At 37.3% G+C, this 20738-nt stretch overlaps 1 protein-coding gene across 1 annotated transcript; it reads left to right on the forward strand.

The window, feature by feature from the left end:
• Positions 1-850: 850 nt before the first annotated feature.
• On the forward strand, positions 851-20289 carry LOC148132152 (cytochrome P450 2C23-like). Its single transcript, XM_087954184.1, has 9 exons — positions 851-1080; positions 1506-1624; positions 3913-4061; positions 13918-14078; positions 14715-14804; positions 15105-15281; positions 17537-17540; positions 19081-19251; positions 19827-20289. The coding sequence occupies exons 1-9, from the start codon at positions 916-918 to the stop codon at positions 20027-20029; spliced, it is 1239 nt and encodes a 412-aa protein (XP_087810310.1). The 5' UTR covers positions 851-915; the 3' UTR covers positions 20030-20289.
• The last annotated feature ends 449 nt before the right edge of the window (positions 20290-20738 follow it).

Genomic DNA, 20738 nt, shown 5'->3' on the forward strand with positions numbered 1-20738 from the left:
ACCAGCCCAAACTGGCTGAATCCCACCATTGCTTATGATCATTATTGAATTCAGGGGCCATGACAACACAGTGAAAAAAAAGAAAAACGTAAGTTCCACAAGATTCAATTAGTAAAAATTAATTAATTAACTTTTTGCTGAATAGTCAGCAAAGAAGAGGGAATGCTTAAAATGAGCTATTATTTAAAGGAATTAACCCAAGTTGGAAAAATTCCAAGATCACAGATAAATAAGAATTAAGAAATCTTTCCCCTTCAAACTGCAAGACTAAGTTATTTTATGAAGTGAGCTAGGTGAACAACAGAATCCTTGGAATACATAAATAAGTCTTCCTATGCCATTGAAGGTCATTTATCTCAGAGATGTTTGAATTTCCCATTTCAGTTTATTTTGGAATTAGTAATTTCCTTTCCTATATCCATTTATTCCAAAATTGGCAATTTTCTTCCCAGTAATGAGATTTAAAATGACATTTGGATAAACTTTAAATTCTAAATGGTACAGTCAAAATCATGTATTTTTGTTATCTTTGTGCTCAAAAATCTTCCAGAAAATTTCTTTGCTGTTGATGGCTACTGATTTTCTTCTGAAGGGGGCACAATTAGAAAAATTACATAAAAGGCAAATGTCCATTTTTTTAACTCAACCAACATGCACTCTGCATGTTCCCGCAAAACAAACAGAAACTGTAATTTATCTTTGTCCACATTCCAAAGATAAGAAAATTTATGTAACTTTCCTATACTAATGGAGGTGAAAGAATCATTTGAGCTGAACATAAACAAGGAGGTATGTAAAGGTAGAGGAAGTGAAGAATTTAGATGTGATTGAGAATTCAGTTGGCCTCCTTCTTTCAATTTTGTCTCATTTAAACAGCTTCTTGGATTTTTGAAGAGGAAAATAACTCAGAAGAGGATGGAGCTGACATGGGCAGGAGCTCTGATTCTTGTCTCTATAATTTTCACTCTTTTCTCCTCTTTCCAAATGTACAAGAAAAAAGGGCAACTGCCCCCTGGACCTACTCCATGGCCTATTCTGGGCAACCTCTTTCATTTACCTCTAAATAAATCCTACAAAAAGGTATGATTAGGTAACCATTGTACTTCTTTGCTGTTTCAAGTGATTATTTTGAAAGATATATGCACATTTCCCTAATTTAAGGAGTTTGATTTATTCTATAAGAGTCCAATTTTATTGGGGGCTCATGTACATCTTCAGTTAGAATTTTAATTTAAAGTCATTTTGTAACAGTCTGATATGAATGAGACAATGGAAGTTAAAAAGTTCGTTAAAATATGTGGTAACCAGAAAAACATGTTAACTCTATATTTTGCAGAACCAGATTACTTACAGAAATGTATTATACAATCAAAATTGTAATTATCTCATCCCCATCATCTCGTCAGCTAGCAATGTAGCTAATCACATTTATGTACTCTATAGATATTAAGAATTATTAAAGCTTTGATTTAATTAACTGGGTTTTCATCTAATCCTACCTTTAGCTTGCAGAGAAGTATGGACCTATATTTACTATCTGGATTAGATCAAAACCAATGGTTGCTCTTTGTGGATATGAGGTGGTAAAAGATGCTTTGATAAATCAAGCAGAAGAATTTGGTGGGCAAATTCATATGCCTTTTAACAGATGAATGTTCCAAAATAAAGGTTTATTCTCTTTTATTTCTTATTTGTTATTGCTGTTTTTATTTTTTGTACATTATTTTAAATTATTGGAATGTTGTTAATATTGATAATTATGAAAGTTTTACTTGAAATGAAGTTTTGTAAAGATGTTGATTTGAAGAGGGAGGAACACATTTTTTCACCATTTCGCTTCTGAAATTGGTTGTTCCTTACATGAAAGAAAAATAATCTCACCTCTAAACCAATCCTTTTGGAGAGAGACAAAAAGTTTTTCAAAGAGGACACTTTGGCAATTTGGATTTTAAATAAGCAGGATAGAAAGAATGTTGACCCCTTTGAACTTTGTTGTTGGACAAGACCTTGAGATTGTGGATAGTCAAGAAAAACAAACAAATAGCTCATTGAGCAAATCAACTCAAGAGTTCCCACTCAAAACAGAAATGATCAGAGTCAAATGATCATTCTTCAGATAGATTGTGCAAAAGTCTGGCTCCCTAGAGAAGACTATAGTGGCAGATGAAAAGGAACGGAAGAAGATGGCCAACTGCAACATAAATGGACTCAGTTAAAATGATGACAAATGTGCCCTTACAAGTCCTGAAGAATTAGGTTAGAGAGAGTTCATGTTGGAGGAAATCTAATGGTTGCTTAATGTTGAGAGTAACCTGTTAGCACACAATCAAACAAGCAAGTACATAAATACTTGGAAGTGACAAATTTTTGTCAATAAAAAATTTACAGCAGTGGTGGGATTCATTTTTTTTTTACTACCGGTTCCGTAGGTGTGGCTTTGTGGGCATAGCAGGGGAAGGATATTGTAAAATCTCCAGTCAGAAATGGTATTTGCCGGTTCTCTAAACTACTCAAAATTTCCACTACCGGTTCACCAGAACTGGTCAGAACCTGCTGAATACCACCTCTGCTCTACAGTAAAAAAAACTAAAAACTAAAAATCAATAACTCAAAATGACTCCCATTTTCTTCTGCTTACTGAAAATTGCATCTCAGTATAGAAATCTATGGAGATTCTCAGTCATCCAGGTCATGGTTGTTGCAAAGGTGCTTTTTCAGGAGGCAACTGGACTTTTCTTCTACTTTTCTTTAAAGATGTTTCACTTCTCATCTAAGAAGCTTCTTCAGCTCTACTGGATGGTGGGGAATGGAAGGATTTATATTCCTTGCAGGCAGCTAGTAATTTGCATCCTTTTAGAGCAGTGGTGGGATTCAAAAAAAATTACTACTGGTTCTGTGGGTATGGCTTGGTGGCATGGCAGGGGAAGGATACTGCAGAATCCCATTCCCTTCCCATCCCACTAACCTGCTTTCCAGCTCCATTTTCCTGTGCAGGGCAACAAAAGAAGACCAAGCCAAACTGTTGGGACTCAGGAGTCAGAGAATAGATGGGAGTGGGGCCAGTTAGAGATGGTATTTGCTGGTTCTCCAAACTACTCAAAATTTACACTATCGGTTCTCCAGAACTGGTCAGAACCTGCTGAATACCACCTCTGTTTTAGAGAGTTGTTAAGGCATTTGGAGGTTTATCTGTGTACCTTTGGGACAACCATGACCCTGATGACTGAGATTCTCCATAGGCTTTTAGTCATGCACTTTGGGATGAATACCCTTCAAATGGTGTGGGAGTTCTCATTGTCCAGAGAAAAAAATTGCAGACTACAGGAACATTTGCACTACTCAGGTGACCCTGAGGACATATATAAACCTCCAAATGCCTCAACAACTCTCTAAAAAGATGCAAATTACCAGCCTACAAGAAATATAAATCCTTCCATTCCCCACCATCCAGTCAGAGCTGAACAAGCTTCTTGGATGAGAAGCCAAGCGTCTTCAAAGAAAACAAGAAAAGTCCAGTTGCTTCTTGAAAAAGCACCTTTGGGATCGCAGTATAGAGTTCCATATCTAGTGTAGGGATTTCTTTCTTTCTAGAACACACTTACAGAAAGTTATGACATGATTTTCATAATCTCATTCATTCTTCTTTTCATATGACAGCAGTCAAGAATGGAAAGATGGAAATTGTGAAGTTTACTTCATTAATATTTCAAATATCAAGCCTGGTTTACATTAAATATGAGGAAGGGACATTCTGTGATGCATAATTTATTGCAGTGCAGTGGCCTGTTTCAAACACGATTGAGACAAAGAGTTGAAAAAGGAAAGTTCCCGAAACATCACATTGTATCTAAATATCCTCCTTCACAAAAGCTGAGATTTGACCAACATGATTTTGGTGTCTTTTGTTTCAAGATTTGATACTACCGATGAGAAGAAGTGGAGGGAGCTGCGACGGTTCACACTGTCCACCTTGAGAGACTTTGGGATGGGGAAGAAAAGAATGTCTGAGAGGGTACAGGAGGAAGCCCTTTGTCTGGTGGAAGAAATGGCTGCCAAAAAAGGTCTTTTAAAAAAATTGAAAGCTGTTCTCCCACCCAAGAATAATAGTAAGAGTACTTAAAATAGGAAAATGGATGTCACGTTTACAAGTGATGAAATCCATTTAAAAAGAAAAAAACCAAAGTCCACCTTCCAAGACGAATTCTTTTATTTAGGAAAGCATCAAATTGGCAAAGTCCATGGTAATTCTGGATCTGACACAACCCGGAATTACCACACAATATTAAAGTTAGAAACAACCCCCAAAAGTCACATTCTCCAATAGAAGTAATTCAACGTTGCTTGATGTCATAAATCTCCACCTCAAGGGGCCCAAGCAAGGACAGCTCATTTCCCATGGGAAGGAAGATCACCTAGCCAAAACACTCTCTTTATCTCCACTCCTCCCCCCTTAGGAATGTGGTGAGCCTGAAACCCTTCCCCCATGAATGGCACAGAAAAAGTAAGGAAAAGAATATATATTAAGCCTCACTAAAATGGCTACACATATGTCAATTTCAGGCTTGACAATGGAAACGGTTTGTTGTATTATATGAAGTTACAGGAAAACTAGATTCTAAATTGAAACTCACGCCCTCTGCACTTAAGTGCACAAAATAAAAAGATAAGGCAGTGAATGTGCTCCCTTCTCCTATTCACAGTGGTGTTCAAGAGACAAGGTAAAAATACACACAGGAAATATAACAGCTTTCCTGTTAGGTATAACATTGATACCAAATATGGTTTGGGTGAATAAATATATAAAACTTAGATATCATGGTTTAAGTGCTTATCACTTTAAGCACAATGCAGCAGGCAATTAGCCGATTAAGGGTGCGGTTAGAAGTTACAATATAAAGAAGCATTAGAAGCTGGAAAGCTTACTGTCTCTGGCTGTAACTGTGTGCTGCTGCGACTTACTGTGTGTTGCTGTGACTAACTGTGATTACTGACTGTGAGTGCCTGTGACTGAACTGTTATTGTTTGCTACTGTTTGCTGATTTACTACGTAATTCTACTGAATATCCAGCGTTTGTTTCTCTGGAGAGTGAAACCGGAGGAGGAGAAGATATCTTTATCGGCTGATAAAGATATTGCAAGGACTCTTAACTTGGACTATACTAGTGAGTCTTACTGGATGGAAATACTGTGAATGACTTAATGGACTGAATGACAATGCTTAAACTCTAACTGGATTAAAAACTATTTAAACTACAAACAATGTTTGTGTTCAGTGTGTGTATACTCTGGGGCCCTTCCACTCTCGTTTGGCTTCCTGGCTTGACTACTGCTGCAATACTCTTCTAGGGGTTAATCCTCAAACCCTAACATTGGTTATGGGCCCAGCAGCATAGTCTAACTAACCAGGATATAGCAGAGAGAGTTGGTGTGAGTTGCACATTACTGTAAAAACAAACTGTTTTAATTAGTTTAAAATAGTCAAAATATCTGAAGAGTAATGGCACAAGTAAATTTGTCACAACTGTCCATGATATCCAGGCTGGATGGAACAAACTATGTTTCATGGTCAATGAAATGTAGTTTACTTCTACGCAGAGAAGGTTTGTGGGACATTATAGCAAACCCACCAGATGTGAGTAGATGGGATCCTGCTAATGATGATGATAACGAAAAGTTACAAGACTTTAAACTGAAGAATGAGCAGGCTTTATGCATCATAGGACTGACTCTCTGTGATCAGCAGCTTGTCCATATTCGTGGAGAAGAAAATGCTGCAAACTGCTGGGAGAACCTCAGGAAGATTTATGTTCGGGACAGTGTAGGAGCACATATAAATCTTACACGGAAGCTTTTCGAACGCATCTTCAGAGGAATGGAGATATGTTAGTTCATTTAAACTGTATGAAGAGCATTTTTCAAGATTTGCAAGAAAAAGAGCTTATATTTAATGAACTGCAACAAGTCTACATAATATTATCTTCATTAGATCAAAGCTATGATGACTATGTGACTTCGTTAGAGGTATTGCCAAAAGAAAGCCTCTCATTAACCGAGATTACAGGCAGGCTACTAGAAGAAGCCAGAAGAAGGCGTGAGCGTAACGAGCTGAGAGAAGATAAGAAAGAAGAGAAATTATCTTCAAAGCTTGAAAGAAACCAGCAAAGCAAAGTAAAGCACCTGGAAGAAGAGAATTTATCTTCAACAGCATACACAATTAAAAAGTGTTTTAATTGTGGAGGCAGAGGACATTTGGCAAGATTCTGCAAAAAGAGAAAGAGCCAGAATATAAAAAAGCCAAGGAAAGCATTTGAACTAGCCACGTTTAGCAACTCTGATGTGAAGAATAATTTATGGGTGGTTGACAGTGGCGCATCCCACTGCATCACAAGAGATAAGACAAAATTTATAAAAATGTCTACAAGTTCTCAACATATATCTCTTGCCAATGGCTGGAACCTGAAAGCGAAAGGTCAAGGTTTTGCACGTTGTCCGTACATAAACCAGGATATAAAAATGTTGTATGTACCGCAACTAAAGTTTAATTTGCTTTCAGTAAGGGTATTAGATAAATTAGGTTATGTAATTACTTTTAAAGATAATAATTGCATAATTGAAAAAGATAACAAAAGGGTAACTGCAGCTTTAAATGGAACATTATATGTCTTAGATGATAGTAAGAAAGGGGAGGCTCAAACTGTATTTAATAATATAAAGCCTCATGAAGAATGTATCCATTTATTGCATAGGCGTTTGGGGCATGTAAATTTTAAAATGCTAAAACGTACAGTTGAGTTATCTGAAGGAATAAGGTTAAAATATTGTGATAAATATTTACGTTGTAATGTTTGCTGTGAAGATAAGAGCAAAGTATTGCCTGCAAATAGGCTGAATGGTTTCAAAACAAAAGAACCTTTAGAAGTAGTATTTGCAGACATAATAGGTCCAAAGAAACCCAGTATGGGGGGTGCTAGATATATACTGAGCATTATGGACCATTATTCTAGATATGGGTTTTGCTATTTAATGAAAAGCAAAACTGAAACATATCAACATTTTTTCAATTGGCTTAGGTTTGCTGAAAGAAAGTCTAAACGGCAACTGATAACCCTGGTGACAGATAATGGTACGGAATTTATTAATAACAAATTCCAGAACAGACTTAAGATAGCTGGAATAGAGCATAAGAAGTCTGCTCCATACAGGCCAGAACATAATGCTTTTATTGAAAGAAGAGGCCAAACACTACAGGCAATGGTTAGAACAATGTTGAATGATTCTGGGTTACCTGATTCTTTGTGGGGGGAGGCTACAATGTGTGCTAATAACATATTGAACAACGTTGTTAATACAACAACAGGTGAAATACCATTTACCAGGTGGCATGGCAGGAAACCTGACCTAAGTTACCTGCACACATTTGGTGCACCAGCATGGGTGCATATTCCTGCACAAATCAGGAAAAAAGGGCAACATAGAGCTAAAAGATTTTTCTTCGTTGGTTATCAGGCAAACCATAGGGCATATAGATTTTGGGAGAAAGGCACATCTAAAGTGTTATGTAGTGCTAGTGCCCAATTTCTAGAACATGAAGGATGGGAGAAATTAGAACAGGATGCCAATAAAGATGTAATTATTGAATCCTATAGAAATCCCATTAGTTATCCCTGTAACTTTAAAAATAAAGTAAAGAGACAAATACAGGATGAAATGGTGCCCATAAAGGAAGAAACAGATTCAATAGCTGAACAGGATGAGGAAGATGAACAGGTAGTAGTTCAACAAAGTCCTCCTGTAAGCCCTGTAATTCCCAGAAGAACTACACGTGTATCTAGACCGCCTGATAGGTACCAGGCTAACACAGTGTGCCAGATAAATCAAGTTCCTAATTCTGTTGAAGAAATTAAAAAGTATCCTACTAAGGAAAAAGAAAGATGGTATGCAGCAATGAATAAGGAACTGAATTCATTAAGTGATATGAAGGTGTATGAAAATGCCAAATTACCTGTAGGAAAGAAATCCATTGGCTGCAAATGGATTTTTAAGGTAAAAATAGATAAAGATGGTAATTTAATCCATAAGGCAAGGTTAGTAGCCCAAGGTTTTAGGCAGAATGCTAATGACTATGATGAGGTGTTTGCACCTAGTCTTAAGGCAGCAACCTTGAGAGCAGCCTTAGTGTGGGCAGCTAGTAAAAACTATATAGTTAACCATTTAGATGTGGAAACTGCTTACTTGCACGCCCCATTAAAACATACTATTTATATGAAAAAACCTGTTGGTATTAAAAGTGAAAATAAGGATAATAATGATTGTTGGTTGTTAAAGAAAAGCCTCTATGGTCTAAAACAATCAGGCTATGAATGGAACCAGTATATTGTAAAGGAACTAGACAATATAGGATTTAAAGCTGGTTTAGCCGATCCATGTCTGTTTAAGAGGGAGACAAATGGGAAAGTATCATTATTATTACTATTCACAGATGACATTGCATTGATAACTGAAACTAATGATGAAGCAAATAAAATAATAGCATCATTAGGAAAGAGAATAAAGATCAAGCAATTAGGGGAGATAAAGAAGTATCTCGGTTTGAATATAAAGAAAACACGGAAAGGTTTTAAGATATCTCAGGAAGATAAGATAAGCAAATTGCTAAAAGATTACAAGATGGAGCTTTGTAAGCCAGCTAAGACTCCAATGAGTCAGGAGTTTAGCAACACTGATGAACAAAGCCCTGAGTTTGATAAGGTGATTTATCAATCTTTAATTGGTAGTTTGAGTTATATTAGTAATTGGTCTAGACCAGATATATCGTACTGCGTGAATCAGTTGGCTAGATTCAATTCTGCACCATGTGAAAGACACTGGATTGCAGCTAAGAGGATATTAAGATATCTTAAAAAAGACAATGAATTATTCATTGTATTTAGAACCAAAGGGTGATTTAATTCTGAGTGCTTATGCAGATGCTAGCTTTGCATCAGAAAGAGACACTAGAAAGTCGACTTCAGGAACAGCCATAATGCTGGGTAAGACATTAATAGGCTGGAAGTCAATAAGACAACAGCATATAAGTTTGTCTACTATGGAGGCAGAATTCTCCTGTTTATCATTGTTATGTACAGAGTTAATAATGTATAAACAAATGTTAATTGATATAGGTATAACTGTAGATTATCCTATAATTATACATGAAGATAATCAGGCAGCAATTCAAATGGCCACAAATATTGGAGTAAAAACAAGGAGCAAGCATACAGATCTAAGATACCTAAACGTGAGACAATCTGTAAGAAGTAAGATGATTCAGCTAGAGTACTGTATGTCGGAGGACAATTTAGCTGATGATTTTACTGAAGCCCAAGGTGCCGGTGAGCACCAAGAGAGTTGTGAAAAATATGGGATAAGATTGTAAAGGTATTATATATTTATTTCACCCAAAAGGGGAGTATGTTAGGTATAACATTGATACCAAATATGGTTTGGGTGAATAAATATATAAAACTTAGATATCATGGTTTAAGTGCTTATCACTTTAAGCACAATGCAGCAGGCAATTAGCCGATTAAGGGTGCGGTTAGAAGTTACAATATAAAGAAGCATTAGAAGCTGGAAAGCTTACTGTCTCTGGCTGTAACTGTGTGCTGCTGCGACTTACTGTGTGTTGCTGTGACTAACTGTGATTACTGACTGTGAGTGCCTGTGACTGAACTGTTATTGTTTGCTACTGTTTGCTGATTTACTGCGTAATTCTACTGAATATCCAGCGTTTGTTTCTCTGGAGAGTGAAACCGGAGGAGGAGAAGATATCTTTATCGGCTGATAAAGATATTGCAAGGACTCTTAACTTGGACTATACTAGTGAGTCTTACTGGATGGAAATACTGTGAATGACTTAATGGACTGAATGACAATGCTTAAACTCTAACTGGATTAAAAACTATTTAAACTACAAACAATGTTTGTGTTCAGTGTGTGTATACTCTGGGGCCCTTCCACTCTCGTTTGGCTTCCTGGCTTGACTACTGCTGCAATACTCTTCTAGGGGTTAATCCTCAAACCCTAACATTTCCAGCTGTTTCTTTCTTTTCAATCCTTGGCGTTGTAAAATTTGCACAAATTTAGTGAAAACTTATTGTGGTTGTAGTAACTGAATGAACATGCAGTAGATACTAGGAAATTAATTAATGTAATTATATATAGAAAAAAAACCATGGGACTTCTGGTTTGTCGGCTTCGCAAGCGGCAGGGATTTGCGATCCTGCGCGATCCCTGCCGCGCTGCTAGCTGCTTGGTGCCTCCGATCCACGGATCTGGAGGCTAAGGCTGCCACGAAGAGGCAGCCGAAGATAGGAGGGATCCGGACAGGGGTTGGGGTTTTCGCAGACCCCTTCCCCACCCGGCTTAACCCTCTTTTCTCAAGGCGGTGGAGCGGCGGTCAGCAATGGCCGCCACAAAGAAGCTGACAGCTGGACAAGATTGTGCTGGAGGAAAAAGGAGAAAGTTCTGAAGCGAAAGTTTTTTGGCTGAACTGGGACTATAAGATACAAGTAATATCCTGAAAATCCTGATTTTTTGAAAGATACTTTGTTTCCAGAAGAGATTTACAAGCGGCGAGTGAAAGTGTTTAAAGAGAAAGTTTACTCTCCTTCCATATGGATTTAACAAATGGATATTGAAAATCCTGCTATTTTACAGAAGGTAAAAATTTAAAGCTTTCTGTTATAAGTGGGAAGGAGAGGACAAAAGGAAAATTTTATTAAGATTTTGTTGGAGGAGATGCCTGGAAGATTTTGAGATTGGAAGTTAATTGTAATAAGACTTTAAAATACAGATTGGGGTTTTTTTTTCCCTTGCCACTTGATATTACCCCAGGAAGAAAAAGTGTGAAGAACTTTGTGCTCTGTTTGGATTGTTTGATGACTTTGGGATTTTGGGGAATTGTTTCAAGCTTTGAATTATCTTGGTTGTTTTAAGAAGAAGAAGAAGAGAAAAAAGAAGAAGAAAAGGTTTATAATGGCTTTATCTGTTGATGAACTGAGAGAGGAATATGGTAAAATAAAAAAGAAGGTAAAGACGGTGTGAGAGAAATTTTTCGCTTTTTAGAAATGGCGCTTGCCACTTATCAACAAACACAACAATTAATGGAGGATGAAGAAGAAGAAGAAGAAGAAGAAGAAGAAGAAGAAGAAGAAGAAGAAGAAGAAGAAGAAGGAGAAGGAGAAGGAGAAGGAGGAGGAGGAGGAGGAGGAGGAGGAGGAGGAGGAGGAGGAGGAGGAGGAGGAGGAGGAGGAGGAGGAGGAGGAGGAGGAGGAGAGGAGAAGGAGAAGGAGAAGGAGAAGGAGAAGGAGAAGAAGAAGAAGAAGAAGAAGAAGAAGAAGAAGAAGAAGAAGAAGAAGAAGAAGAAGAAGAAGAAGCCATCTTTAACGAGTCTACAAAGTTGATTAAGAAAGGAAGGAAAAAGAGAGGAAGGAAAAAGTACATAAGACTTAAAAAAACATCCAAGAAAGAGAAAAATAACATGCAAAATCAATACAATGTTAGAAAGCAAAAGAAAAGAGAAATACAACAGAGAGGGGAAGCGAAGGGGGGTAAAAAGACCAGATGGGACAAGATAGGAAGGAAGAAGGGGGGGGAAAGCCACAAAGGTATAAAACAAGATGTGAAAAAGAAATCTTTTTTTAGGGATACTGGGTAATGCATAACTTTGTTTCAAAATATTTCTGCAAGGTACATAAGATAGTATTGTAGTATTTGTATTAGAAATAGAAAATTAGAATTTTATAAGACTTAAGTAAAGATTAAAACATTAAAGGTTTAAAAGGAATGTTTAAAATATTTAGTTTAAGTATAGAGTTTAATTGACTATTGTGTGGATGTTTGTATGAACTTATTATTATGGTATTTGTTTTTGCAATATGAGATTTAATGTTTAATTATATATTTAATTACTTTATGGATTTACTATTTTAGTAAGTAGAATGTACTAAGCAGAATTAGATAGGGAACTAGGTGTTACCTTAAATGTTAATTTAGGGGAGCGATAGAAAGGTATCATACTTCGATTAGTGATTTTTTCTAATATGAATGAGATAAATGGATAATTGGAAAAGAATGGACAAAAGATACAAATATAATGATTTAAATTAAGATGAAATAAATAAAATAGAATTAAGAAGAGTGGAAAACGGGGAGAAGTTATAATGAAGATATAGAAGGGTAAATAAGATAGGTAATGGCATATAAGTTGAACATGAATTTAATTGAAGTCCATACAAAGAGAGGTAATCCGGGGCCAAGCTACTTTTTAAAAAGAAGTTTTATATTTTTGTGTTTTGTGTGTGTATGTTTGATTGAGATTTAATAAAACCTTGGGAGAAAGCGAGAAGAATAATTGTAAACAAGGCTGAGGGAAATATGAATATGATGAGTATAAAATGGATAAATATTGAAGAAATGTAATTGAATAAAGAGAAATAATGAGAAATCTGATTTAAGTGGAAATGGGATATATTAGAAGTATATTGTATAAAACAGTGTTTTATCTGCCTTGTAAGAATTTGTAATGGAAAGAGGTTTAATGTTTTTAATGTCTAATGATGCTTTGTTTGTCTTTAAAATTAATAAAATTTGTTTCAAAAAAGAAAAAGAAAAAAACCATATTACTCTTGGATTCTTTTTAGAATGATTATGTTAAACCCAGTTTACATGTAATGTTAAATCACATATCAAGAAAATTCAGCAAGAAAGAAAACACATAATGGATAAATGAAGTAGATAAACTAAGTGAGATAAAGAAAATATAGATAGGAATTGGCTGCATGAGTGATGGAGATCTGTGAGATGATGTGGATTTCAATTAAGGCTATTGTAGGAGATGAGCCCGAGGGAGGGGTGAAACAAATCACAAGTCATGAGTCTCCTCATGCCCACAAGAGATCTAAGTCCAGCCCACCTTGAATTCCTACTACTTTTATCTCCCGTTAATTTCCTTTAACTGTTAGTAGTTCAGATTCTTGTAGAAAGCTTAAGCTCACAATAAATCTTTATACCCATTTGAACTGTCTGAATCTCCTGATTTTCCTGGCTCCTGACAGCTATAAAGTGACTTTTTCCCAAATCTATATCTTAGCCTATATCTATAGGCTTGGATAGATTAGGAGAAAGTGCTGAGGGAATAGAGTACTCAATTAAAACTGGTGGGGGGGAGCCAAAAAAACTGTTTAAAAATACATTCGAATATAATTATATATCAGGCAAAGGAGCTTATGAATGAATGAGATCGGTAATCTAAGGGCAAAAAGGGAAATGTGGATAATAATTGCTCTTATAGGCATGGAGAGACAACAATAGGTAGTCTTCATGAGGGTAGAGAACTGAAATCCACTGTGGATCTGAATTAAATGGTCATAAATAGTATTCCTTTAGAGATTTGTGGCTCCCTTGAATGTAATCTTTAATGGACAAATATCTGGAATCAGAAGGAAAAACAAATTGAAAGAAAATAATAGGATTGTTGTTTTTTTAAAGAAGATATAGAGAAGAAAAATTAGAAGATGGGTGGGAGAAAGAGAGTCAGAAGAGTTAAAACTAGAAGCAGAACCTTCTAAGAGGAAGGAAAGGGTCGAGGAGGAAAAGCCCACCATGAACTGAAAAAGGCAGAGGAAGAAGTGAGAAAACAATTCTTGACAGAAGAAAACAGCAATAAGGTTTGGAAGAAACCCTAAAGTTCTAGGTTTTCAGTTGATTACAAAAAGCTCCCCTACTTAATATTATTTCTCAAAAATTACCAGTAAAATCTTTGCATAACTTCTTTGACCCAAATCATTTTTTCTTGCAGTGTTATGGTGAGAATTGTGGAAGAAAAGATCCACATTCTTTGGTTTTTCTCATAAATTTCTGTGGCCTTTGTTGCAGGGAAACCTTCTGACCCAAGAAGAAATTTTGCAAGTGCTGTTTCAAATGTGATCTGTGCAGTCGTCTTTGGCAATCTATTTGATTACAAAGATCACACCTTCATAGAGAACCAGCAGATTGTGGAGTCTCAAATAAGATTTCTTACTAGTTTCCAAGGAATGGTATGCTTTTCCTCTCTGATGCTCCTCCTGCCATTAACATTCCTTTTTACTAGAAGGTCTCTCTTTGTGTGTAAATGTCAAAACAAGAGATGTATAGATTAGATGTAATGAGCTACTAAGCAGGAGAAGCCAAATCTAGACATCCAGCAAAACACAAAGTGATTTTCAGCAAACCCCTCCTGGCTGGGTTTATTTCCCAGGAGACCATTTCCTTCTCTCATAACAAATTTTGGTCCTCACTTGATTGTTTTTAGGACTCACTCATTTCCTAACTAGTCTGGGAGGTTCAAACATGAAATTTTGTTGCAGGGGCTGATTCCTCCTAATAGTTATGTTTCAGTGTAGTTTTTCACCCCTTGACTGCAAAGTTATCTTTAGTTCTCAAATATAGTTCCATGTTGTAATTTTTAAGAAATGACAATAGCATTCATTTTCCCTCAATTCATTTGTGATATAAGGAAAATATCGATATTATGATCAAACTAAAAGGTATATTATAATATTTTTAAAAGTAAAATGCTACAGATTTAACCATAAATAATATTGGCTGTACTAATCATCATATCAAATTAGGTACAGGGGCTTCTCTTCTTATCATGGTGTTTTTAGACATTTCCCCTATCTTTATGTTCACAGATAGCTTCTTACTTCCATGCTTCAAGACCTATCACCATTTTCACCATTATCTTTTCATGGGAGAGAGGGCAGTGGTTAGGAAAGTACCAGGCAAGTCCCTCGACAAAATTTCTCCTACCAGGAACTCAAACTAGGTGAGGAGAGATCTGGGGGATTTGTTTTCAAAGAGAGTCACCTTTAATTTACTTATCATAAATAAAAATTCCTACTATGCAATAGTTTCCAAGACACTGTATTTACTCAATACTAGAATTCTTGGTCTTGGCACATAGCTGAGGTTTAACAATTAACAATACCAAAATGAAAGCTACTCTCTGAATATTTGTGGCATTAAGGCTCCAACATTACAGTCTTAAAAAAGTGTACTATTTAACATCAACTCTGCCACAGGTGTACAATACTTTTCCAAAAATAATGGAATACTTTTCTGGGCAACACATCAAGTCTTTTGCTGAGATTGAAAAACTCTGTGATTATATCCGTGAGAAGGTGGAATTTCATAAGAAGACGTCGGATCCCCAGAACCCACGTGACTATATCGATTGCTTCCTTTTTAGACTGGAGAAGGTAGTTATAGATACCATGTCTACATAACTGTCTAAATATTTCCAACATGTATCTGAGATGAAACTAGTTCACCACATATGAACGAATATGAAAATATTTATTCCTTCTTATTTTACTTTAAATTGCCATTTGTTGGCATATATTTGTATTCCTGACATAATTGTTACTAAAGTTATCTTCCTTCAAAAAATGACTATGTATAGAAATTTGCTTTACGTGCTAATTTACACAACTTCTGCATTCTTAATAGATGATATAAAGATAATTATTGGTCTTGCAAGAGCAATTTCTATTAGGATTACTCTCTCAGCAGAGGTGGGATTCAGCTGGTTTGGACCAGTTCAAGTGTTAAATTTTTGCATAGTTGGCTAATTGCACTACTGGCTGGCCCCATCCCACCCTGCCCAGCCCCTCCCAGTCACTCCTTATCTTGCCTGCCTTGGTCACAGCATAGCAGCTGCTGTTCTCTGGCTCCATCACTAGCTAGCTCACTTACTTCGACCACGTGGCCCCCCACAGTCCAGCCCACTTGCATGCCTTTACCCTGGCCTCCCATGTGGCTCAGCTCCCTGCTAAGCCTTTCTTCATCATTCTCCACTGCCTCCCATGTGGCCCAGCTACTTGCCTTCACCTCTTTTCCAGTGCACTGTTACAGGGCCTTCTAGGGCTCCTCCAGCTTGTTACAGAATGAAGGGTCCCTGGGCCCAATTCAGTCTTCCCACCCCATTTCTCATGGTTTTACTGTACTTATTTTTTGAAGAGCTGCAGAAGAGGCTAAGCCACGTGGCAGAGAGACCAAAGTCTTTTATTCAGAAGACGGTGAAGCTGTAAGAACGTGAGATGTAAGGAAAACAGCTTTCCCCATCTGAATAAAAGTCTTCAGCTTCTCTGTCATGAGGGCCTGCAGGCTTAGTTTGAGCCCAGTGTCAGGCTCCGGGCATGGCGACATACCTTGGAGCCCATCAACTCAAATGAAGTGCTTCTGGGGGAACCTTGATCTGTGTTTAGACTCTCCATTTTGCCGCTGAACCGATACACCACTGAACAGCTGACGAACCGCTGTACAATTGATGAACAGCATGGCAACAACAGCATTGGAGACTCCTGAAGGAAATCCAGATGCTGATGACATCATCAAGGGACTGGGACATAACCTACATTCAGCGTAGGATGAAGAGCAGCCTGACGGGACTATTGTAAAGACACTTGCTGATGGGGAGCGGGTGCAAATGGGTGATAGCTGGGCCAGGGATAGACAGGGATGTTAGGAGAGGTGACAATAGGAGAGGCAGGGAATGCTAATCCACAATCAAATGCCAGAAGCAGGGAATGATTACTGAGGGAGTGATTAGTGATTAGAGTGGAGCAGAACTCAGGAGGTAGATGTGTTTAGGTGGGGCATGGCTGCAGCTATAAACAGCACTGGGGGGCAGATGCTCACAGCACTAACCTTAACTGACTTCCTGCCGTTCTTGTCAGATGGGGAGTTAGTTGTTTGTGAATAAACCTTTATTCAGCTTTACTCAGTCTGAAATGTGTGAGTTGATTTGTTTTTCCTGCAAATATGCAGGCTTCCAGGAGACCGGCTGAGACCAGTCTGTTGCTTACTGGCTAGTTTGAATGAACAGCTTCAGGGATTGGGGCGTGGCAGCCAATAAACAAGGGCCTTGCAGTTCAGTCCGATGAGACAAAGGAAGCAACCTCCCATTTGGCTGCTGCTTCTGCTGCCTCAGTCCCTGAAACAGGAGGCTGATGTGGCCCAGTCCAGTCCTAGGCCTGCTGGCCACATGGCCCCAGCTGAAGTCTTTTACTCAGCAGCTGGTGAAAATATTTTCCTTAGATTTCATGTACTTACAGCTTCACCATAATCTCAATAAAACACGTTGGCTTCTGTCATGCCCCTAGTGGAGACTGACTCTGAGGAAGAGGAGGAACAGCCAACAGGGAGTGGGAGTGTGGCTCCAGAGTTGGTGGAGGAGGCTGGGGAAGGGCAGAGGTCAGCTGAGCAATCAGAAGAGGATCCAGGCCCATCCCCTATCCACCCTAGGGCACGCAAAGAGGAGAGGATTAGGGAAAAATGAGTTCTACTCAGGAGGAGATTACCATGATTCTCCTCATGGCTTGCAGCTGGGAGCTATGTATATAAGTTTGTAACTGCGTAGTCAGAATTGCTGGAGTCAAAGTTTAATGTTTCTTGTGAAAGAGGTTTATCTTTGTTGGCGTTCTTTCCATGGACTCTCCCTGTTATCTTCCAGGAATGTATGATTAATTATCTTGGCTTGCTTCAGAACTCTCATCAATGCAGTTTGTTTTGGTTTTCTTTTGCCTCATTATTTACTTTTGTGACTTTAAACTGTGCCTAATAAAACAGTGAAGTTAAGTTGAAGGCATTACCGGACTTTAATGTATGTTTTGGGTTTTGCGTTATTTTGAGAGACTACAGGTCATCACAGTTTCTCTGCCAGTGGGTCAGCCTCTTCTGGACCTCTGGAGATCTTCAAAAAAGTAAAATCTTCAAAAAGTAACGAATAAAGTAAATGGCATGATTAATATTTCCATTATTTTCAGTGGGAAGTAAAGGTAATTAAGTTAGCATGAATGTAACTTATTAAGGTTATGTTTAAAAATATAAAAGAACTATATGTTAAAACTGTCCCTGGTTTGCATCATTATGTCCATCCTTTGATTTATGTAGCAAATTGTATATTTTTGTTTTGATAAAAGCAAAGTGAATATTCAATGAGAACCAATCTGTTTCTTCAGAGTAGTCACTTTTTCTCCAGTTATTGTTCTTCCTATTCTTGCATTAAACTCACCCATTAGTATTTTGTACTGGCATTTTTCTTTGTCTTGAAGGCGGGCCACATCACCATAAAACTCTTAGACCACATCATTTCTATAGCTTATTGTTGGTGCGTAACCTTGGATGATTTGAAGCTTGTATTATTTGTTCAATTGAATAATGCATTGGGCTATTCTGTTTGATATACTTTCAAATTTTACTAAAGAGTATTTCAGCTTTTGGTTGATGAGAAAACCAACTCCACCACCTTATCCATCTTATCCATCCTCTAGTGTAGAATGTTTTCCTTTTTGTCATGTTTCACATGCATAGTGTTGAGTTCAATCAACAGTTCGTGTAGTCAAGCATCTGTTTTCATTGTTCGAATGTTGACCATTCCTATGTCCAAAGTCCAAAGGCAGCCTGATTTAACCTGGTGATTCTTAGCATCCTCTGGGAAATGAGTGCCATTTTTGAGGTTATATTGGCATGTGGAAGGAATAGACCATAACCAGACACATTAGGCTACTGCGGGTGGACAGATGTGATCGGTGTTAATCTGGAGTATCCATCATGACCAGTTCACCTTAGGAGACCCTTCTGGACATATGCATGTCCAACATCATAGACCATGAATTCATTTACCCACACAATACAATAACAGTTTAGGAAATTAAGTACATTAGTTTTTTTTTTCTCTTGATTACTATTTATTCCAAATTTGGGTGGGGACTATAAATCTTCTAAAGTCTCATATGGAAACACTTTCACTTTGCTAGTTTTCAGCTTAATAAGAAAGATACAAGACAAAGATAAACAATATATATCTCTTCTTCTTGCACTAGAAAAATTGAAATGTTTTCCACTAAGAAATGACTTTGGAGGGGGAGCCATTGTCTTGACTAGAAGAGTCTTCCCTGAATATGCTTTGAAAAAATGTTTCTATTCAAGTGATAGTAGATAGCATCATGAAAAAGTAAAAGGCTGTCAATCTCATCTCAATATGTTGTCTCACAGCTAAGGTGCAACAGGATATTAATGAGGTAGTGGGTAAAAATCAAACTCCAAGCATGGAAGATCGGTTGAAGATGCCTTTCACAAATGCTGTGGTCCATGAGGCTCAACGTTATCGGATTGGGAGCCTTGAGAGCTTTCCACAGGCAACAACCTGTGACATAAAATTCCATGGTTACAACATTCCCAAGGTGTACCAATAATACTAATCTACTAATCAAGATACTGTGCAGAAGAAGAAAAATGATGACTGTTAGTAGCCAGAGATCATATTCAAGGAAGTTTAGTAAATATGTATTGATATTCCTTATTTATGGAATTGTAAGTTGCCTAGAGTCACTTTGGATAGTGGAAGGTATATAAATTTCATAAATAAATTAGTTAAATCAAATCTCTTTCCCTTCATTTCAGAATGTTTGCAGATTGCTCTCTGCTGGCTTACGAAGCAAAACCAACTAATGTCATCTGTTTCCTCACCTCCCTCTTCAAGTACATGGCTGTTGCACCACTCCTCTCCTCAGTACACTTTGATCCTCTCCATTGGGAAGTTCAACCCTGATCATTTTTTGGATGAAAGGGCCAGTTCAGGAAAAGAGATGCTTTCATGCTATTCTCAGCAGGTACAGTCCTCTTGGACATAGAGTATTACAATTTCACATGTTGGCCTGATCCATGTTATTCCTTTATCAGGCACAATTCCAGATGGTGTACTTCCTAAATAAGCTTTATTTTCTTGTTTGCTATTGCAGGGAAGAGGGCCTGTCCAGGAGACGCTTTGGCTAGGATGGAGCTCTTCCTGTTCTTCAGCACCTTGCTCCAGAAGTTCACCTTCTATCTGGATAGAGACACCAAAGACACAGATGTAAAGTCTTTGTTTATGGTCTTCCAAAATAAGAATCAATACCTCCTTATACGAGCTGTTAAACGTTCAGTGGACCCTTGTGTTCAATAATTAAGACAAAGAAAGAAGCCAAGATCATGATGAGTGTTAACTTACTTCCTTCCTTCCTTCCTTCCTTCCTTCCTTCCTTCCTTCCTTCCTTCCTTCCTTCCTTCCTTCCTTCCTTCCTTCCTTCCTTCCTTTCTTCCTTCCTCTTTTCTCTTCTGTTATTTTTGTTTTCCCCTCCCCTCCATTTCCATTTTCTCCCTTCCCTTCTTTCCTGGCACAAATGTATCCTACAATTTGCTCTTTTTAAGATCTAGAAATTGGATTGGCTGACCTATAGTATATTAATAAATATTCAAATAAAGCACATGGGATAGCTTTTACTTTTAAAGGCAATCTTAAAACTAATGTGGAATACAGATGCTATGATTGTGAAGGACACTTTATTTTTTATGGCAAAATGATTACTCTTATGTGCTCTGATAACATTTTATGGGCAAATTAAGAATATTTTTGAAATATTTCATACAAGCTTCTCTAAACTGTATTCTGCAAATAACCAATGTATAATTCATACTAAAGATTCAACTTCATTCTAGATTCTCATTTAGAAGTATTATGAGAAAATGATGTTGTGGAATAATGTAACATTTGAAACAGGATGCTGAACTGGTGGTGACCTATTACCTCATCTTTTCCAGTTTTAGCTAATAGCATCTGGCTTAACACTCATTTTTCATTTTATTCCACAACAATTTGGTTTTATTTTGTATTA

This window comes from Notechis scutatus, chromosome 2 (genome assembly GCF_049901735.1).
Source record: "Notechis scutatus isolate UNSWTSFEM ecotype Mainland chromosome 2, rNotScu1.2, whole genome shotgun sequence".
Lineage (NCBI taxonomy): Eukaryota > Metazoa > Chordata > Lepidosauria > Squamata > Elapidae > Notechis > Notechis scutatus.

Coding starts and splice junctions, on each gene's coding strand:
- LOC148132152 (XM_087954184.1), top strand. CDS start 916: ATGGAGCTGACATGGGCAGGAGCTCTGATTCTTGTCTCTATAATTTTC. Junction 1,081..1,505: donor TAAATAAATCCTACAAAAAG/GTATGATTAGGT, acceptor TCCTACCTTTAG/CTTGCAGAGAAGTATGGACC. Junction 14,079..14,714: donor TTACTAGTTTCCAAGGAATG/GTATGCTTTTCC, acceptor TTATGTTCACAG/ATAGCTTCTTACTTCCATGC.